Source organism: Nyctereutes procyonoides, unplaced genomic scaffold (assembly GCF_905146905.1).
Source record: "Nyctereutes procyonoides isolate TBG_1078 unplaced genomic scaffold, NYPRO_anot_genome, whole genome shotgun sequence".
NCBI lineage: Eukaryota > Metazoa > Chordata > Mammalia > Carnivora > Canidae > Nyctereutes > Nyctereutes procyonoides.
The window spans coordinates 8,581,440-8,599,124 of record NW_026575131.1 but is presented as its reverse complement, the minus strand read 5'-3'; the positions used below and the strand labels follow the sequence as shown (position 1 = coordinate 8,599,124).

General features: G+C 43.5%; 1 protein-coding gene across 5 annotated transcripts in view; it reads left to right on the top strand.

Annotated features, from left to right (window-relative positions):
- Positions 1-15,751: 15,751 nt before the first annotated feature.
- Positions 15,752-17,685, top strand: part of MTMR14 (myotubularin related protein 14) — a 46,467-nt gene continuing 44,533 nt past the window's right edge. For all 5 annotated transcript variants that reach the window (XM_055342784.1, XM_055342782.1, XM_055342783.1 and 2 more), the window contains exon 1: positions 15,752-16,017. In XM_055342784.1, the coding sequence (XP_055198759.1) occupies positions 15,862-16,017 (156 nt within the window). In that variant the 5' untranslated portion in view covers positions 15,752-15,861. The remainder of the gene's footprint in view (positions 16,018-17,685) is intronic.

Here is a 17,685-nt window from a genome sequence, read left to right as displayed (position 1 = left end):
GCCATATAAGGTTTGATATATATAAAAGCCAGAGGGCCTTCTTGGCAGTACCTAAAAAGGCCCCTATTTTCTTTTTTTCTTTAAAGATTTTATTTATTTGAGAGAGAGAGAGTAAACGAGAGAGAAAGAGAGAGCCTGAGTGGGGGGAGGAGCAGAGAAAGAGGAAGAAAAACAGACTCCCTGTTGAACAGGGAGCCCGAAGCAGGGCTCAGTCCTAGGACTCTGGGACCATGACCTGAGGTGAAGGCAGATGCTTAACCGACTGAGCCACCCAGGTGCCCCAAGACCCATATTTTCTATAGTGAGAGGCCAGACTCTGCTCAAAACCAGACCCACTGGGCAGCCCGGGTGGCTCAGCAGTTTAGCGCCACCTTCAGCCCAGGGCCTAATCCTGGAGACCCGGGATTGAGTTCCATGTCAGTATTCCTACATGGAGCCTGCTTCTCCCTCTGCCTGTGTCTCTGCCTCTGTGTGTCTCTCATGAATAAATAAATAAAATCTTAAAAAAAAAAAAAAAACAGGCCCACAATTTGGTTAGGGTTAGAGTTAAAAAGAAGTTAAATTCTTATCTCTTCATGTTGAGATGTAGACATTTAGGTAGATTCACACTATGATCCGTCTGTGTCCCTCCAAAATTTACATCTTTAAATCCTAACCCACCATATGCTTGTATTAGGAGTTCGGCCTTTGGGAGGTAATTAGATCATGAGAGCAGAACCCTTATAAATGGGATTAGTGCCCTTATATCTAGAGAGCTCCTTTGCCCCTTTTGCCATGTGAGGACACAGAGAAAAGACAGCCATCTGTTAACCAGGGAGCAGGTTCTCACCAGAAATTGAATATTCTAGTGCCTTGATCTTGGGCTTCCCAGCCTCCAGAAATGTGTGAAATAAATTTCTTTTGTTTATAAACTATGCAGTCTATGGTAGTTTTGCTATAGCAACCCAAAGAGACTAAGTGTGCTAGAGAATCTTAAGTTTCAAACTCTCTGGAAACTTCTAAGTCAGCAGTGCTCCCCACAAACCACTGTTTATCCTAGAGAGAAGCTTCCACTGCCTGGAGACTGTAAACAGGACTCACCTGAGGTAGACTCCCATAAAATGATCCTTGTCCTTCTCCCACTCTGTCCCCTCATTGCTTCTCTCATCACTGCTTCTCAACCAGTAACTGTAGGGGTCTAGTCTCAGCATGGCCTGAGCAGGGTAGTGTCGCCTGTGCTTTGGGAGGAAAAAGGATTATTTACAAAAGAGCTATAGGTCTTGGCTAACATATACCAGCATCAACTGGGAGAACATGTCTGAGAATGGATCTTGAGGTTTCTAAACCAGGAAAAGATGACTATTAATATAGGAAAGAGATTATAGGTAGGAGGGTACTCTCCCATGACTCAGGATTCAACATCCTAAAGTCCATCCTACTCATTCCATGGGATCCAGAGAGCACCATCAACCGTTAATGAGCCTAACTACGATGACTCCCCTCCCCTTCTAGCACATAAGCCTCCCGAGTTCACCTCTTCTGGGAGCACTGAGTGACTATCTTCACAGGTTAGTACTTCCCTGCCTGACCTATAAATACATTTGGCACTTGTTTTGTTGATCACTGTAATGAATTCTGTTTTCCACCAATAGCTGCCTCTATAAAACTTGACCACCATTCCCCTAACCACCTGTTCAGGGCAGCTGGTGGCCTAACCAACTTTCTGAGTTGTTTTTGTTTTTTTTTTTTAATGAAAAAAAATAATGGAAGGATGAGTTGTGAGGCAGGAACACAAAATGAATTTGTAGGGATGAGTTGAGTGAAGAGTAATCAAAAGAGACAATGACCTAGAAAAAGTGAATGGAACTCCCAGCACCTGTCAGGAAAGAGCACATCCCCATCTGAGCTAAAATAATTGAGATTCAGATGAATCTGGGTATGTTTGGAATAGTCCTGTGCCTAGAAAACCCAATAACCCTGGCTTGGTTTTTTTTTTTTTTTTAATACAGTAGTACTATTTTCATTCCACTAAATTCTGAATGAGACAGGCAACCTCCAGTAGGGGTGTTATTGGCCTCTGGTTAATGCCAGTGTATATCAGAGGCACCCTGAGAGCCTGGTAAAGTGCAGGCTCTTGGGCCCCACCCCCAGGGCTCTGATTAGCTGCCTGGGGGTGGAGTTCAGAAATCTGCAATTTTTTAAAAAAGATTTTATTTATTTATTTGACAGAGAGAGAGAGAGGAGAAAGAGAGAGAGAGAGAGCACAAGCCAGGGGGAGCAGCAGAAGGAGAGAGAGAAGCAGGCTGCCCACCAAGCAGGGAGCCTGATGCAGGGCTTGATCCCAGGACCCTGGGATCATGACCTGAGTCAAAGACAGATGCTCAACTAACTGAGCCATCCAGGCACCCCCACAATTTTTAAGTAGTCTCCATGCCCAGTGTGGAGCCCAATGCAGAGCTTGAACTCACAACCATGAGATAAAGAAAGACCTGAGCTGAGATTAAGATTCAGTCACTTAGCCAACTGAGCCACCCAAGTATGCCTGGGAATCTTCAATTTAAACAAACTTTCCAACCGATCTAATACAAGCATCTGTGTTTCAGAGAATACTTTTTCACATTCCAATCATGCAGTTAGAACCTATGGGGCACAAGGTAGTAATCTCATGGAGAAGAAGGAGGTCTTATTGATCCCTGCATCCCAGCCTCATTACCAGACTTGTCACAGAACAGGACTCTTGGAGAATGTTTGATGAGTACTTGAGCTGCGGTCCCTGCTCAAATAGCCCTAACACCACAGAGTGGGCACCAAGGCAAGACAGTGTCCGGGGAAAGAGTGTGGGCTCAGGCCCAACCTAACTCGGATGCAGAGCTCCACTACCTTAGCTGTGTGCCCTTACTTCACACTTTCCATGCTTTGGTTTCCTTGAATGCAAAAAGGAGTCAGTTGAGGAGCAAATGAGTTACCCTATGAAAACATTACAAATTGTATACCTGACACGTAAGTAGGTAAGTACATTCCAAATACAAGTATAAACTATTAGCATCCTGATTAGTACTCTGTTGGTAGCTTCAGTAAACATCGCATATTGAACACCAATTATGTTTCAGGCACCCTGCTAAATGCTTCACCTGCATTACCACATATTGTCCTCCTAACCCTATGAGGCAGAGATTATTACACCTATTTACCAGTGAGGAAACAGGCTCAAGGGAAATAAGTTGTCCACAGTCACATATTGAGAGAGCCAGTTAACTGCCTCATGGCTATGCTATAGCAGCAGTTTTCAAAGTGGGGTTCCTGGATCAGCAGCATCACTAGAAATTTAGATATATAAATCTGAGGGCCCAACCCTAAACCAGCAGAATCACAAAATGCAAGTGTAGAGCCCAGTGCTTTTTTTAAAAGATTTTATTTATTTACTCATGAGAGACAGAGAAGCAGAGACACAGGCAGAGAGAGAAGCAGGTTCCATGCAGGGAGCTCAATGTGGGACTCGATCCCAGGACTCCAGGATCCATGCCCTGGACCAAAGAAAGGCACCCAACTGCTGAGCCACCCAGGTGTCCCGAGCCCAGTGTTCTTTAACAAGCCCTATAAGTGTCTGATTGAGTTCTGCTACAAAGTCACGGCTTATAAGTCCTATGCTAGGGGACTGTGGGTGATCTGACCAAACCAAATCATCTGCAGTTCTCAACATTTGGGAGGCTCACCAGGCTTCTCAGTCTCTAAATGTAGAAAATAAACTTAAGCAAGTGAACTTAACTGTACTTCAAGTTGCAGACATCAACTTGAACAGAGAAGAGTTGTTTTAAATGACTTTAAAACAGAGATTTAGGGGCTCCTGACAGGCTCAGTCAGTAGAGCATGCAACTCTTGATCTCAGAGTTGTGAGTTCCAGGCCCCATGTTGGGTGTGGAGCCTACTTGAAAAAAAAGAAAGAAAGAAAAGAAAAAGAAGCAACAAAGATTTAATGGGGAATCTTTAGTAAGTTATATCTTTTTTTTTTTTAAGATTTTATTTATTTATTTGAGAGAGTGAGAGAGAGAGTGAGCACAAGAGAGAGAGGGAGAAGCAGACTCCTCATGGAGCAGGGAGCCGGACGCAGGATTCTGTCCCAGGACCCTGGGATCATGACCTGAGCTGAAGGCAGACGCTTAACCGACTGAGCCACCCAGGTGTCCCAAGTGGGATATATCTTAAGGAAAAAAGAACTACAGAGCAAGCTAAAGCCGAATTCAGTAACCACATTATTGGTAATCATCTTGGTATTGCTATTTTAGAATGATTAAAAAAAAGACAACAAGTTCTACATCAAGTTATGTATGCTAAGCCCTCCATAACCATACCAAGTCTTTACTTAATTACAGTTTTGGATCTTCCAGGAAGACTAATGAAAAATTAAAGACACAAGAGGTACCTAAAACAAAGGACTCTAAGACAGACCTGACTCCTCCTACTCCCTCTATCCTTTACCTGAGCATTCACAGTCTCTTAATCCTCTCTCTGAATTGCCTTTCCACAATGAATAGACTAAAAAACCTTAAAAGCCTGCCAAGTTTGTGGTCTTACAGCTTCAACAGCTCCAAGGCCAGAAATTTAAAACACTTTGTCACCAGCTAGAACCCTTGCTGACCTGTACTGCTCTCACCTGCTTGTATCCACTGACCTTTCCCACATATTTCCTTAAACTGTTCTTTCCAACTTATCTCCCAACTCAGACAAAAGACCCAAGAGGCATAGCAACCTATAGTGGAAACCAAAACTAACCCTCAAGCAACAGCGACTGCCAGACAAAGAGTTCCAGGTGGCCCAGACCACCCCAACCAGTTTGAACTTAACCCCCACCCCCACCTGACTCACACTTGTGCAGATGGACCATGGAGTGACCCACAGAGTGGTGGACAGTATTTTACCTCATTATAATATTAAAATCTCTGTCCCAGGAAGAGCACAAGCCTCATTTACATAACATACAATATACATATAGGCATATTTCTTTAAGGTGCATAAACAACCTTATGCACACCTCTATATAGGAATGACAAAGCTCCCCTACCTAATAATCATCCTAATACTAAGTAGAAGGAACTCATTCACCTTTGTCCCAGTAGTCACGGCTTTGGAAGTTATTCCTCGTGATCTCCTTATTTGCTGCAAAATAAAGTTTTCTTGATGTGATAACCCACCTGTTTCTCTCTGTGACTCACCAAGGAGCAAAGTCACAGTAGTTAGATTTTATCTGGGCTTCCCCCATTGCACACATGTGGGAGTTCATCACTAAAATTCTGGCCCAGAATTCACTGCCTCATTTGCAGCTAGCCAGGACACTGGAAAAAAAGATTGCCCTTAAAGGTTTGAGCTAATCCTTCCACACCAACTTGAATGCCCCCATACCTACCTTTGAAGGAAGATTCTCTCCCCATATAGGCCCGTCCCAGGGTTGATGGGATTCCAAAGGATTTTCCAATAAACATACCTGTTATTCCCTCAAACGGCTAAGGGAAACTAAAATTAAAATTAATGGAAAATCTTGCCAAAATCTGGTGGATACCAGGGCCAACTCTCCACTTTGAACCCCGCTTGCTTTTAGGCTTCAGATGGTATCCTGGGAAAACAGGCAAAAAGCCTAAGGATGAGAATTCTTATTGGTGCTGGTCACCTGGATCTCTGGAGTCTGACTGAAAGGAATTGTGAATTTTCACACTGTGAAATTGTCTCTTCCTTTCCAAGTCTAGACACTTGGAACTTGGTTTGGGGGTAACCATTGGTTATCAATCCTTTCTTTCCCAGAGATAACTATTGCCTTCTTGTTTGTCTCAGTTTTTGTCCTGAGAACTTGGCTTGGCTGCCTGCTTAGGGCACATAGGTTGTCACATCTTGCAAGTACAGGCAGCTCAATAGTTAGGTTAGAAGCCAAAATTATGGCCAGACCAGAAATGTGGGTTGCAGGTAGGATCATACCAACTCTTGCCAGCTCTTGGGGGGATTGTCTAAGTCCTTTCTTTTGGCAATGTTTGGGAGTGACTCTGGTCCTGGGGAGGGTAGTAGCTATTGCACCCTCTTCTAGGACACTTCTTGCATCCATAAGGTTGTTCGATACTTTGTCCTGGATGAAACTTAACAAGATGTTTGAAAGGATTTAAGCAACTCCAATTCTCTGACAAATTAAAAAATGATTATCCTTGTCTTACAAATTGAGTTTTTGCAAGAACAGAAAAAGCCATCTATCCTTTTTTCTTTCTCTATTTTTTTAAGTTCAATTTTTTTTAATTAATTAATTTATTTATTTATGATAGTCACACACACAGAGAGAGAGAGAGGCAGAGACACAGGCAGAGGGAGAAGCAGGCTCCATGCACCAGGAGCCCAACATGGGACTCGATCCCGGGTCTCCAGGATCGCGCCCTGGGCCAAAGGCAGGCGCCAAACCGCTGCGCCACCCAGGGATCCCTGAAGTTCAATTTGCCAACATACAGAATAATACTCAGTGCTTATCCCCTCAAGTGCCCCCCTCAGTGCCTGTCACCCAGTCACCCCATCCCCCACCCACCTCCCCTTCCACTGCCCGTTGTTTGGTTCCCAGAGTTAGGAATCTCTCATGTTTTGTCACCCTTCTTTGTACCAACTTGAAAATCTTTCCTATTTATCTCAAAAGGCTCCTAGGTACTGTAAAAATTCTGGGTTTAGGGAACAACAGTCTTGTTTTGAGGAACTTGCATTCTTTGTCTTTGAAATATAAATGTTCTAAGTGGTCTTCTCTAGGAGCTGAGAACCATCTGTTTGAAATGCAAACCTTAGGAAGGTAATTCTTATCAAGAAGGAGGGAAAAGGAGGATGACTGGGTGGCTCAGTGGTTGAGGTATGCCTTCACCTCAGGTCGTGATCCCGGGGTCATGGGATAGAGTCCCACATCAGGCTTCCCACAGGGAGCCTGCTTCTCCCTCTGCCTATGTCTCTGCCTCTCTGTGTCTCATAAATGAATACATAAATAAAATCTTTTTTTTAAAAAAAAAGAAGAATCTTAAAAGCTTTTGTCACAAATATTACCAAAAAGTTTAAGCCATCTGAACAGGTAATCTTAACTCATTTCATCTGTCAGAAACACAATTTGGATTCAACTTTTTTTTTCTTTTTAAAGATTTTATTTATTTATTTGATAGAGTGAGAGAGAGAGCAAGCATAAGCAGAGGGGAGGGACAAAGGGCAAGGGAGAAGTAGACTCCCCACAGAGCAGGGAGCCCAATGTGGGGCTTGATTTCAGAACTTGAGATCATGACCTGAGCTGAAGGCAGACACTCTGCTGACTGCGCCACACAGGCATCCTAACTTTTATTTATAATGTGAATTTTGCATTATCAAACCTGTCTCATAGCTAAAATTTAAAAAATAAAAGCTAGGAGATCTCTGTTTGCATATAATATGGTTATGCATGTCTATATAAGTAGTTACAGATATGTGATTTATCTACCTCTGGACTGTGTTGCCAAAATTTATTTGTAGACAGTTCTATTTAATTGACTTAAAGAAAATCAAATATTTATATAAATCAAGTATACTCTCGGAAATATAGAAAACTAACTCAAATTTTTTTCTTTTTTAAAGATTTTATTTACTTATTTGAGAGAGAAAAGGAGAGAATGGGGGGGGAGGGCAAAGAAAGAGGCAGAAGCAGACACCCTGCTGAACAGGGAGCCTGGACTCTTAGATCATGACCTGAGTCAGACACTTAACCACTTAACCAACTGAGCCACCCAAGTGCCCCTAATCCAAATGTTTTTCAAGTTCATATGATCTAGATAACTTTGGGGAGGGGTAAACTAGTTTAAATTTGTTGGTTTAATTATTTTGTTAATTTTTTTAAGATTTATTTATTTATTTGAGAGAGAATGTGTGTGTGCATACACAAGCAGGGGGAGGGGCAAGAGAGGAAGAATCTCAAGCAGGCTCTGACCTGCTGAGTGCAGAGCCCAATGCAGGGCTCGATCTCACCATTCTGAGATCATGACTTGAGCAGAAACCCAAAGTTGGCCACTTAACTAACTAAGCCAACCAGGTGCCCCCTTGTTGGTTTAATTAAAACAGGCATGCCTTTAGAGTTAAAAAAAATGCCGACATACAATTTTTATTCTACCCAGGCTTACCAAAAGTCAAATAAATTCATGTTGATGTGGGAAACAAAGGCAGAAGACAAATTATGAAATTTCCTTACTACCTACAGCCCATTGACAAGTCCTTGAAATACTCAGAATGGCATTCCTCTAGGGACTCAATTCCCTCAATGTTAACAATTTGCTAACGGCAAAAGGCAATCTTAGCCCAATCCCCAGGATCCTGTAAGTCTATTTTAGCATATAAAAATTCCTTTAGGGGCACCTGGGTGGCTCAGTGGTTGAGCACCTTTGGCCTAGGTTGTGATCCTGGGGTCCTGGGATCCAGTACCACATTGGGCTCTCCACAGAGAGCCTGCTTCTCCCTCTGCCTAGGTCTCTGCCTCTCTGTGTCTCTCAAGATATCTCAAGTAAATAAAACCTTTAAAAAAATAAAAAATTCCTTTAGAAATTTCCTTTATCTCTAAACTCAAGATACGTGTTGGCAAACATCCCCCAAGCATATGGCCCTCCGATATATCTGAAGGGTCTCATGACTAAGGTTTTATTAGACAGTAGTAAATGACCTTTTCCCAGCTAGCCCTCTCAAGGTCCTGGAACTTTGCTTCCAAAATTCCTTAGAGACTTACACTATCCCTAACCTCCTCAATTTGAAAGCATGTAATGAGCCACTCATCATGACCCTAGTGCAGTTCTTTCTCCCCGTGGGTCTTGTCCCTGTGCTTTAATAAAATCATGTTTTTATCTCAAGAATTCTATCAAGATATCTCAAGAATTCTATCTTGGGCATCAGCTTCAAGCCCTAACATCTTTCTACATCAATATTATTTCTGTTACAGAATTTGTCAGCAAGAAAGATAACTGGGGTACCTGGGTGGCACAGCTGGTTAAATACCCAACTCTTTTTTTAAAAAAATTATTTATTTATTCATGAGAGACACAGGCAGAGGGAGAAGCAGGCTCCATGCAGGGAGCCTGACATGGGACTTGATCCCGGGTCTCCAGGATCACACCCTGGGCCAAAGGCAGGGGCTAAACCACTGAGCCACCCGGGGATCCAAATACCCAACTCTTAATTTCAACTCAGGTAGAGATCTCAGGGTTGTGATATCGAGCCCCATTTAAGATTCTCTCTGCCCCTCCCCCTGACCCCTGCTCCCACGTGCATACATAGAAAGAAAGAAAGAAAGAAAGAAAGAAAGAAAGAAAGAAAGAAAGAAAGAAAGAAAGAAAATCTTGCCATTTGCAACATAGATGGAGCTAGATTATAATCCTAAACAAAATATGTCAGTCAGAAAAAGACAAATACTATATGATTTCACTCATGTGGAATTTAAGAAACAAAGTAAACAAAGGAAATTGAAAAGTGAGGGGGATGGCAAACCAAGAAACAGACTCTTAACTATAGAGAACAAACTGATGATTACCAGTGGGGTTGATGGAGGGTGAGTGAAATAGACAAAGGGATTAAGGGTATATTTATGATGACCAGTGAGCAATGTATGGAATTGTTGAGGACACCTGGGTGGCTCAGTGGTTAAGTGTCTGCCTTAGCTATGGAATTGCTGATTCACTATATTGTACACTTGACACAAACTTCACACTGTATATTAACTATGCTGGAATTAAAATTAAAAACTTGAAAAAATAAGTTTCAATATCAAAAGTACACTAGTACAAAATAAGTATTTTGTTTTCTCTCTGTTAAAAGGAGAAAGTTTCGTTAGATTATTGGTCTTCTCTTAGTAAGAAATCACATGCAAGGGACGCCTGGGTAGCTCAGCAGTTGAGCGTCTGCCTTTGGCTCAGGGTATGATCCCAGGGTCCTGGGATTAAGTGCCACATCAGGCTCCCTGCAGGAACTCTGCTTCTCCCTCTGCTTCTCCCTCTGTGTCTCTCATGAATAAATAAAAACAAAATCTTTTTTTTAAAGATTTATTTATTTATTCATGAGAGACACACAGAGAGAGAGAGGCAGAAACACAGGCAGAGGGAGAAGCAGACTCCATGCAGGGAGCCCAATGCGGACTCGATCTGATCCTGGATCCCAGGATCACGCCCTGAGCTAAAAGCAGATGCTCAACCGCTGAGCCACCCCAGTGTCCCAATAAAAACAAAGTCTTAAAAACACACACACACACACACACACACACACACAAATTTTTCTTTACCTTTTAAGTGAATCTACCTGGAAAGTAAAGATTTTGTGTCTTACCAAAATAATTTACTGTGCTTCATGTTGTCTCTATCAGGTCTTTGATTACTGAAGAAAACCCAGTCTTCTCAATATATTTTTTAAAGATTTTATTTATTTATTCATGAGAGACACACACACAGAGAAAGGCAGAGACACAGGCAGAAGGAGAAGCAGGCTCCATGCAGGGAGCCCGACGTGGGACTTGATCCCAGGTCTCCTTCTGCCAGGTCTCCAGGATCACCCCCTGGGCTGCTGAGCCACCCGGGCTGCCCCAGTCTTCTCAATATTAAAAGAACTTAGGGTGTTTCGTTTTTAAACAACTATGTAACTTTCTGTATTTGCCTTCAAAAAGTCTTTGTCACTTTGATTCAATCGATTTATTTATTTTTTTTAAATACAGTTTTACTTGGGGTGCCTAGTCAGTTTAGTCAGTTGAGTGTCCTATTCTTGTTTTTGGCTCAGATCATGACCTTAGTTAGGGTTGTGAGATCAAGCCCCTTGCCGGCCTCTACGCTCAATGGGAAGTCTGATTGAAGATTCTCTTCTTCTGCCCCTCCCTCCACTTGTGAGCTCACACATACTCTCAAATAAATAAATACATTTTTTGGGAAAAAGTTTTACTTATTTAAGTAATCTCTACACCCAATGTGGGGCTCAAACTCATGACCCAGAGATCAAGAGTCACATGCTCCTCCAACTGACCCAGCCAAGCACCCCTAAGTGGATTTTTTTTTTAAGATTTTATTTATTCATGAGAGACACACAAGAGAGAGGCAGAGACACAGGCAGAGGGAGAAGCAGGCTCCATGCAGGGAGTCCAACATGGGACTCGATCCTGGGTCTCCAGGATCAGGCCCTGGGCTGAAGGTGGCGCTAAACTGCCGAGCCACCCGAGCTGCCCCTAAGTGCATATTTTTGACAAACTTCTCCCAAATCAAAATCTAAAAGAAGTTGTTTTTTTTAAAAAACCTTGAACTAACTTTGAGAATCTCAGAGGGTCCCTAGAACATCTCAAAAGATTTGTTCTCTCTTGCAATCAAACTAGGTTTGATTTATTAAATTGCAAAGAAGTGTAGGAAATGATGTTTAATCTCCTTGGTTTATATTTGTATGGGTGTGTTTTTAACAGAAGTGTTCCAGAACTTGTATAAAATCTGATAGACCCTGGCTTAATGTTACCATTTAAAATTTCAGGAATCATTTAAAAATTTTTTATGCCATTGAAATGAGCAAATTTTCTTGCTGATTCCATTATAATTATCATCAGATTTTTTTTTTCAAGTAGGCTTCATACTCAATGTGGGGCTTGACTCTGATATTAAGGGTCACATGCTCTACTGACTGAGCCAGCCAGGTGCCCTTAAGTATCATCAGATCTTTAAGCATAGGCATTTTAAAATCTTTTGTCATTTGCAGATAGTTATTAAATTACTCCAATGCTTTTGCAAGTGAGATTCATGAAAAGGACTCTACCAAGTACTGTTGACCACTGACACCACTGCCAAATTACAAAGTGTCAAAACTTGGGTGATTATTTCCCAACTGAAGAAGGTGCCACTTGACATCTGGTCCTGTGTGAATGTTAAAGACCTCAAAAGCAAATTAATTAGGAGGAGAAGCAGCTGACATCAAGGTAGACTGCTTCCTCCCAAGAAGTTGGATCAAAGACGTTTCTTTCCATTTCTCCCTCCCTTTCTGACCATCCTTTTCCTAATCCTTACACTATGAAGCTTTTTTTTTTTTTTTAAGATTTTATTTATTCATTCATTTGAGATACAAAGAGGGGCAGAGACACAGGCAGAGGAAGAAGCAGGCTCCATGCAGGGAGCCCAATGTGGGACTGGATCCTGGGACCGCGGGATCACACCGAGGCAAAGCAAACACTCAACCACTGAGCCACTAAGGCATCCCTGAAGGTCTCTTTGTTATGGTGTCTCTCTCAGGTGGGGGCCCCCAAATGTGGGGTGTCAATCAGGTAGAAGCCAGTGGCCTGGATGGTGAAAGGATTCACCTGAGCCAGAATAAAGGGGATAGAATCTTATTGAATATACTGCAAGGGAGTGGCAGTCAAGACAGCAGAGGAAAGACTGTCTGCAATGAGGCAGCAGGTGGGAGCTCTTTTTATTTCTTATTTATTTTTTAAAGATTTTATTTATTATTTTATTTATATATATTATTACATTATATTATATATATTATATTATATATAATATATATATATATATTATTATTATTTGAGAGAGAGGGACAGACAGAGCAAGCATGAGCAGGGGGAAGGGGCAGAGGGAGAGAGAAAAGCAGGCTCCCCGCTGAGCAGGGAACCAAAGCCTAAAGTGAGGCTTGATTCCAGGACCCTGAATCAGGATCTGAGCCGAGGGCAGACATTTAGCTAACTGAGCCACTTAGGCCTCCTGGGAGCTGTTTTCAAAGGTGGAAGGTGAGGAAGTATGGCGGCATGGTATTTTCCCTTTTTTGTTAACCATGCCTGGTTGTAAGTAGCCCATTGGCTCATAGGGCCTATGGCCATTTTGATGTGGGTCACCTGAAGGGGCCTGTCTGTATTGGGCCAGGGGGTCGATGTGGTCTCTTTCTACATTCCATTGCTCACCCCTATTTGCCTAAAAATGGCCTCTACATTTATGATTCTTTTTTCCGCCTTTTCCCTTCCCCTCACCTGTAAAGATTTGCTATGCTGCTAGTAATCCTACAGTTCTTTCTGCTTGTGACAGACTTCTTCCTGATTTCCAGTGCCTCAGTTTCTCTGGAACAAGCTTGCTCGATAAACACTTCTGTGGAAGTGGAGACACAGTTACATGAAATATGCAAAATACATAAACAAGCCAACTGGCTTAAAGAAATATTCTCAGTATTCTGGCTGGCTTGGATCATGAATATTATTTTTTGGTAATAATTATCACTGTCGGGACACCTGGGTGGCTCAGTGGTTGAACGTCTGCCTTTGGCCCAGGTCATGATCCCAGGGTCCCGGGATCAAATCCCGCATCAGGCTCCCCATGGGGAGCCTGCTTCTCCCTCTGCCTCTGTCTTATTTTAAAAAATCATTATTAAAAAAAAAAATCATTATTACTGTCTCCCTATACGTTACATTCTCCCAAAAGTTTTTTTTTCTCCCAAAAGTTTTAAATGCATGTGTGCAGCCATTGATCATCCAAAAATGATTTTTAACTGGAATGACAACAGAAAACAGGAGAACTTAACCAGTTCCAAGAATACAATCCTGATATCATCTTTTGTGAATACTATACTGAGACCTGAAGAGACAATGGTAACTGAGAGTTTATATTAATATGTTTTAAATCAAACGATTCAAGAGGATGATCAAAAAGGGAAACGGGTTAAGTAAATTCTTAGCCTTAAGATAGAACCATTCTGCCTACCAGGTTAACAAACAGAAACTCAGAACTTTCGTCTCCCTGTAAATGCTCTGCTTGACCAGAAACACAGTAGCTTTAGTCAGCCAATCCCCAAGCACCAAACCTGAAAGAGGACTTCAACCCACTCTATTGTGACCGCAAACTTTCGAATTGATTAGGTTCTTCTTTCCAGTTTATTTAAGATTCTATTTATTTATTCATGAGAGACAGAGAGAAAGAGGCAGAGACACAGGCAGAGAGAGAAGCAGGTTTCCTGCGGGGAGCCCAATATGGGACTCGATCCCAGAACCAAGACCCGAGCCCAAGGCACTCAACCACTGAACCACCCAGGTGCCCCTCCAGTTTATTTCTTAAGCAAAAGACTTTTGCAGGCAAAGTATCGGATGGTGGTAACCACAACTACCTCAAGTCCTCAATAAGGGCTGCCCCAGCCAGCCGGACCGCACCCATGACAATGATTGACCATAATTTTACTGTCTTAGGTATCCACCAACTTTTGTCCCACATTTTCCTTATATAAACCTGGAAGTTTTTGGCATGTTGGAGAGTCATTGAGATGCTAGTCAGCTGTCTTCCCTCTGTTGGTCCCGCTGAAGTAAATTCCTCTCGTTTCACTACCACTCAGTTGCTCTGCCTTTGGATTTTGTCAGTGGCCAGCCGCTGCTACCCCCCCCCCCATCCCTTTGCCCTGGCTACAAGCCAATTCGGGCTCTATACTCACTTCCTTGTTCTTTATCTATTTTCTATTTTTTCTCTTCCTTGTTCCTTATTTTTTATCCTATAAAAGCATCTTGCCTCCCACCCCATTTTGCAGTTCTCTGGACTCTTAAGAGGACCAGAGACTGCCTGCTTCAGGAGGTATTAATTAAGTAAAGTTCATTTGTATCACCTGTTAAAAAGAAACAACAGGCCCCATGTGGAGTCACTTTTGCTAAACACCATCAAGGCTTAAAACCTATCCTGGCTGCAGTTTCAGCTTCTCCCAGAATCTAATTTTAAACCAATTATTGGGGAATTTCCTGATCAGCATTAGTGAGGTAATCTGCACTTTAATAAGACCTCCCTGTCTTCCCATAAGGAAAGATCAACTGATGTACGATCCGCTCTTTTAACTTTCTTGTCCCACCTTCTGACTATAAAATCCTTCCATTTTGTACAGTTCCGCAGAGCTCCTTTCTACTTGTTACCTAGGATCCTGTCGGTTTCCTAAATTAGTTGATCAAAGCCAAATTTACTTGAATTTTGTTTTTTTAACACTCCTAGACTTTTTTTAAAAAAAATCATTTTGTAACACTACTAATCTGTTAGACATAAATACTGAAATATTCACAGATGAAATCATGAGATTTGCTATAGAATCACTCAACTGGATGAGGGGAAAGATGGATTAAACCAGATTGGCACGTGTTGGTCATTGCTCAAACTGACTAATGGATACGTGAGGGGGCCCTAATACTACTCTCTCCACTTCTGTGAATGTTTGAAATGTTGCATTAACAACAAGACAAAACAAACAAAACAAAGAAAAGAAAAAGAAAAGCACGGTGCTTTCCCATCCTAGAATTTCAACAGTCATGACTCCCGTTTCCTTCTTTGATACCACGGGCTGTCTATAGGTGCACGACAGTCGCAGGGACGTTGTGAGGAGCCGCGCAAAACTTGTCTCATGAAACGCAGTTTTATTTTTACTTACTATTATTATCACGACTGCCACACTAGTGAGAGTAGCCTCCGCGCGTGGCCGCCTCCTCGCCCTGTAATGGTGTATTCCAGCCTTCCCCGGGTTCATTCCCATAGTTCCTTCCTCCCGGTTCCCGCACGAACCCCCCTCCCGCAGCACCAATGGTTTAGCCCGGCTTCCCCAGGGGAAACCCCGAGGGGCGGAGGCCAGAGGTATCTGCGCGGGGCCGGGGCTCCCTCCCCCCAGACCACTTGGATCGCTCCTCACTTGGGGGCGGGCCGGCAGCCAGGGGGCGGGGTGCGAGTCCCGGGCTCCGATTGGCCAGGGCCGAAGTAAACATCCGGCGGGGTGGGGCGGGGCCGGAAGTGGGAAGGGAAGGCGGCGGCTGAGGCTGCTCGGGAGGTTCCGGACTCCGAGTCGGTGTCTCCAGGTGCCATGGGCAGGGCTGAGGCGCGCTGAGGGGAACGCGGGGCACCGAAGGGGACGCGGGGCTGGGCCATGGCGGGCGCTAGGGCCGCCGCCGCCGCCTCGGCGGGGCCGTCGGCTTCTTCGGGCAGCCCGCCGCCGCAGGAGCCGGGGCTCGGGGAGCTGCTGGAGGAGTTCTCCCGGACTCAGTACCGGGCCAAGGACTGCAGCGGGACGGGCGGCTCTAAGGTGAGTTTGGAGGTGTGATGACTACAAAGGGAAGCTCGTTGGCTTGAAAAGTTACGGAGGAGGGGCTGAGGTCAGAGGTCAGAGGAAAGAGAGGGAAGCTCCCAGGGTCTGGACCCGGAGAGTAGAGTTCGGGTTCAGAAACTGCAAAAGGGGAAACGAGGGTCGGAATGAGCCAAGGAAGGATGTCCTTTGGTGTGAGACAAAGGCGTTTGGTGGTGAAGGATCAGAGCTGAGGGAGCGTGTTCAGACATTAGGGGAAACTGACGGGGGTTATTCCCGTGCGTCAGTTGTGGATACAAAAGCCCCCAGGCTGAGATGGTTTAAAAAAAAAAAAAAAAGGAAAGTCTGAGGATTGCTCCGGGTGAGAGGTCACACATGGACCGAATGTGTTGCTTCCATATTCAGCCTTAGCATGACTTTACACTTAGGCCCGTCCCTTTCTTTCCCCTAAAAATTAGGAAACAGCCCACACTCACTCTATTCGCTTATCAGAAGTAAGTCTCGGTTCCTCTTTTTCCTACCCTTGGGATTCCCTTCAGTCTCCTTATCCAGACCTGGAAGGCATCCAGCCTGGTAAGGCCATTCCCATCCAAGGCACTGTTTGGCATTCAAATGGGAATCCTGAGGATCCTCCTATCTCTTATTCCCCATGTGCTTTTGGCAGGTTTAGCATCAGGCTTTTCAGTGGGATTCTGGGCCATGAAACTCTGGTTTGGCTTGAGGGGTTGTTGCTTGCTGGATTATCCTGCAGTTGGCATCCTGCTACTCTCTGGAGTAACCTAGGGAAAACTTCGGTAACGATGGGACTTTCCCACTCTCCAACCAACCAAGTGGTTTTCACAACTTAGCCTGAGGACCACCTATTTCAGCATTGTCTGGGGTGCTTGTCAAAAATAAAGGTTCCTGGGTCCCATCCAGTTCTACTGAGTCAGAATTTCTGAGGGTGGGAACCTGGACTTTGCATTTTTCAATAGGCTGCTTAATGACTCTCCTGCATCTTAAAATTTGAAAATTCCTAGTAAAAGCCACTATGAGTTTTTTCCTCTCCATTGGTCTTTTGAGTGGCGGCAGAGGGTCAGTGGCTTGCTGAGCCCCTCTTCCATCTTACACCCCTGAAGGTTAGGGTTAAGTTATACCTAACTTTCACTTCAGCTGGCCTCAAAGCCTCCCCAGGCTTCCCAGTCTCTTGCAGACTTGTGAAGATAACTGTGCATCTTACACCTTTTTTCTAGTGGACCTTTCCCTGAACTGTGACCTAAACAAGCACTTTTAAGGAGAACTGGTCCTTTTATTTGATAAATAAATGGAGTGTGGGGAGACAACCTTGTCTGTAGCTTTTACTCCATACACTAACTAGAGTGTCTAGGTACTTGTCTGTAGCTAGAGAATGGGGAGTAATCTGGAGTCAAGGGAAGATAATGGATTAATGCTAGTTAAAGTAACCTAAGAGTTCTTAATATTTTACGGATTGCGGACCACCTTAAAAATCTAATGAAAATCTAACCCTTCCCTTCAAATCTTAGCAGTTTCACTGCAACATTGAGTGGTTCAGAGACCCTCCCCAAAGCATATCGTATATAGATTAATGAACTAACATCTAGGGCCTGTGTCCCAGCAAAGTGTCTCTTCCTGGCATTAAATAATAATCACAGAGGCACATGTCATTCC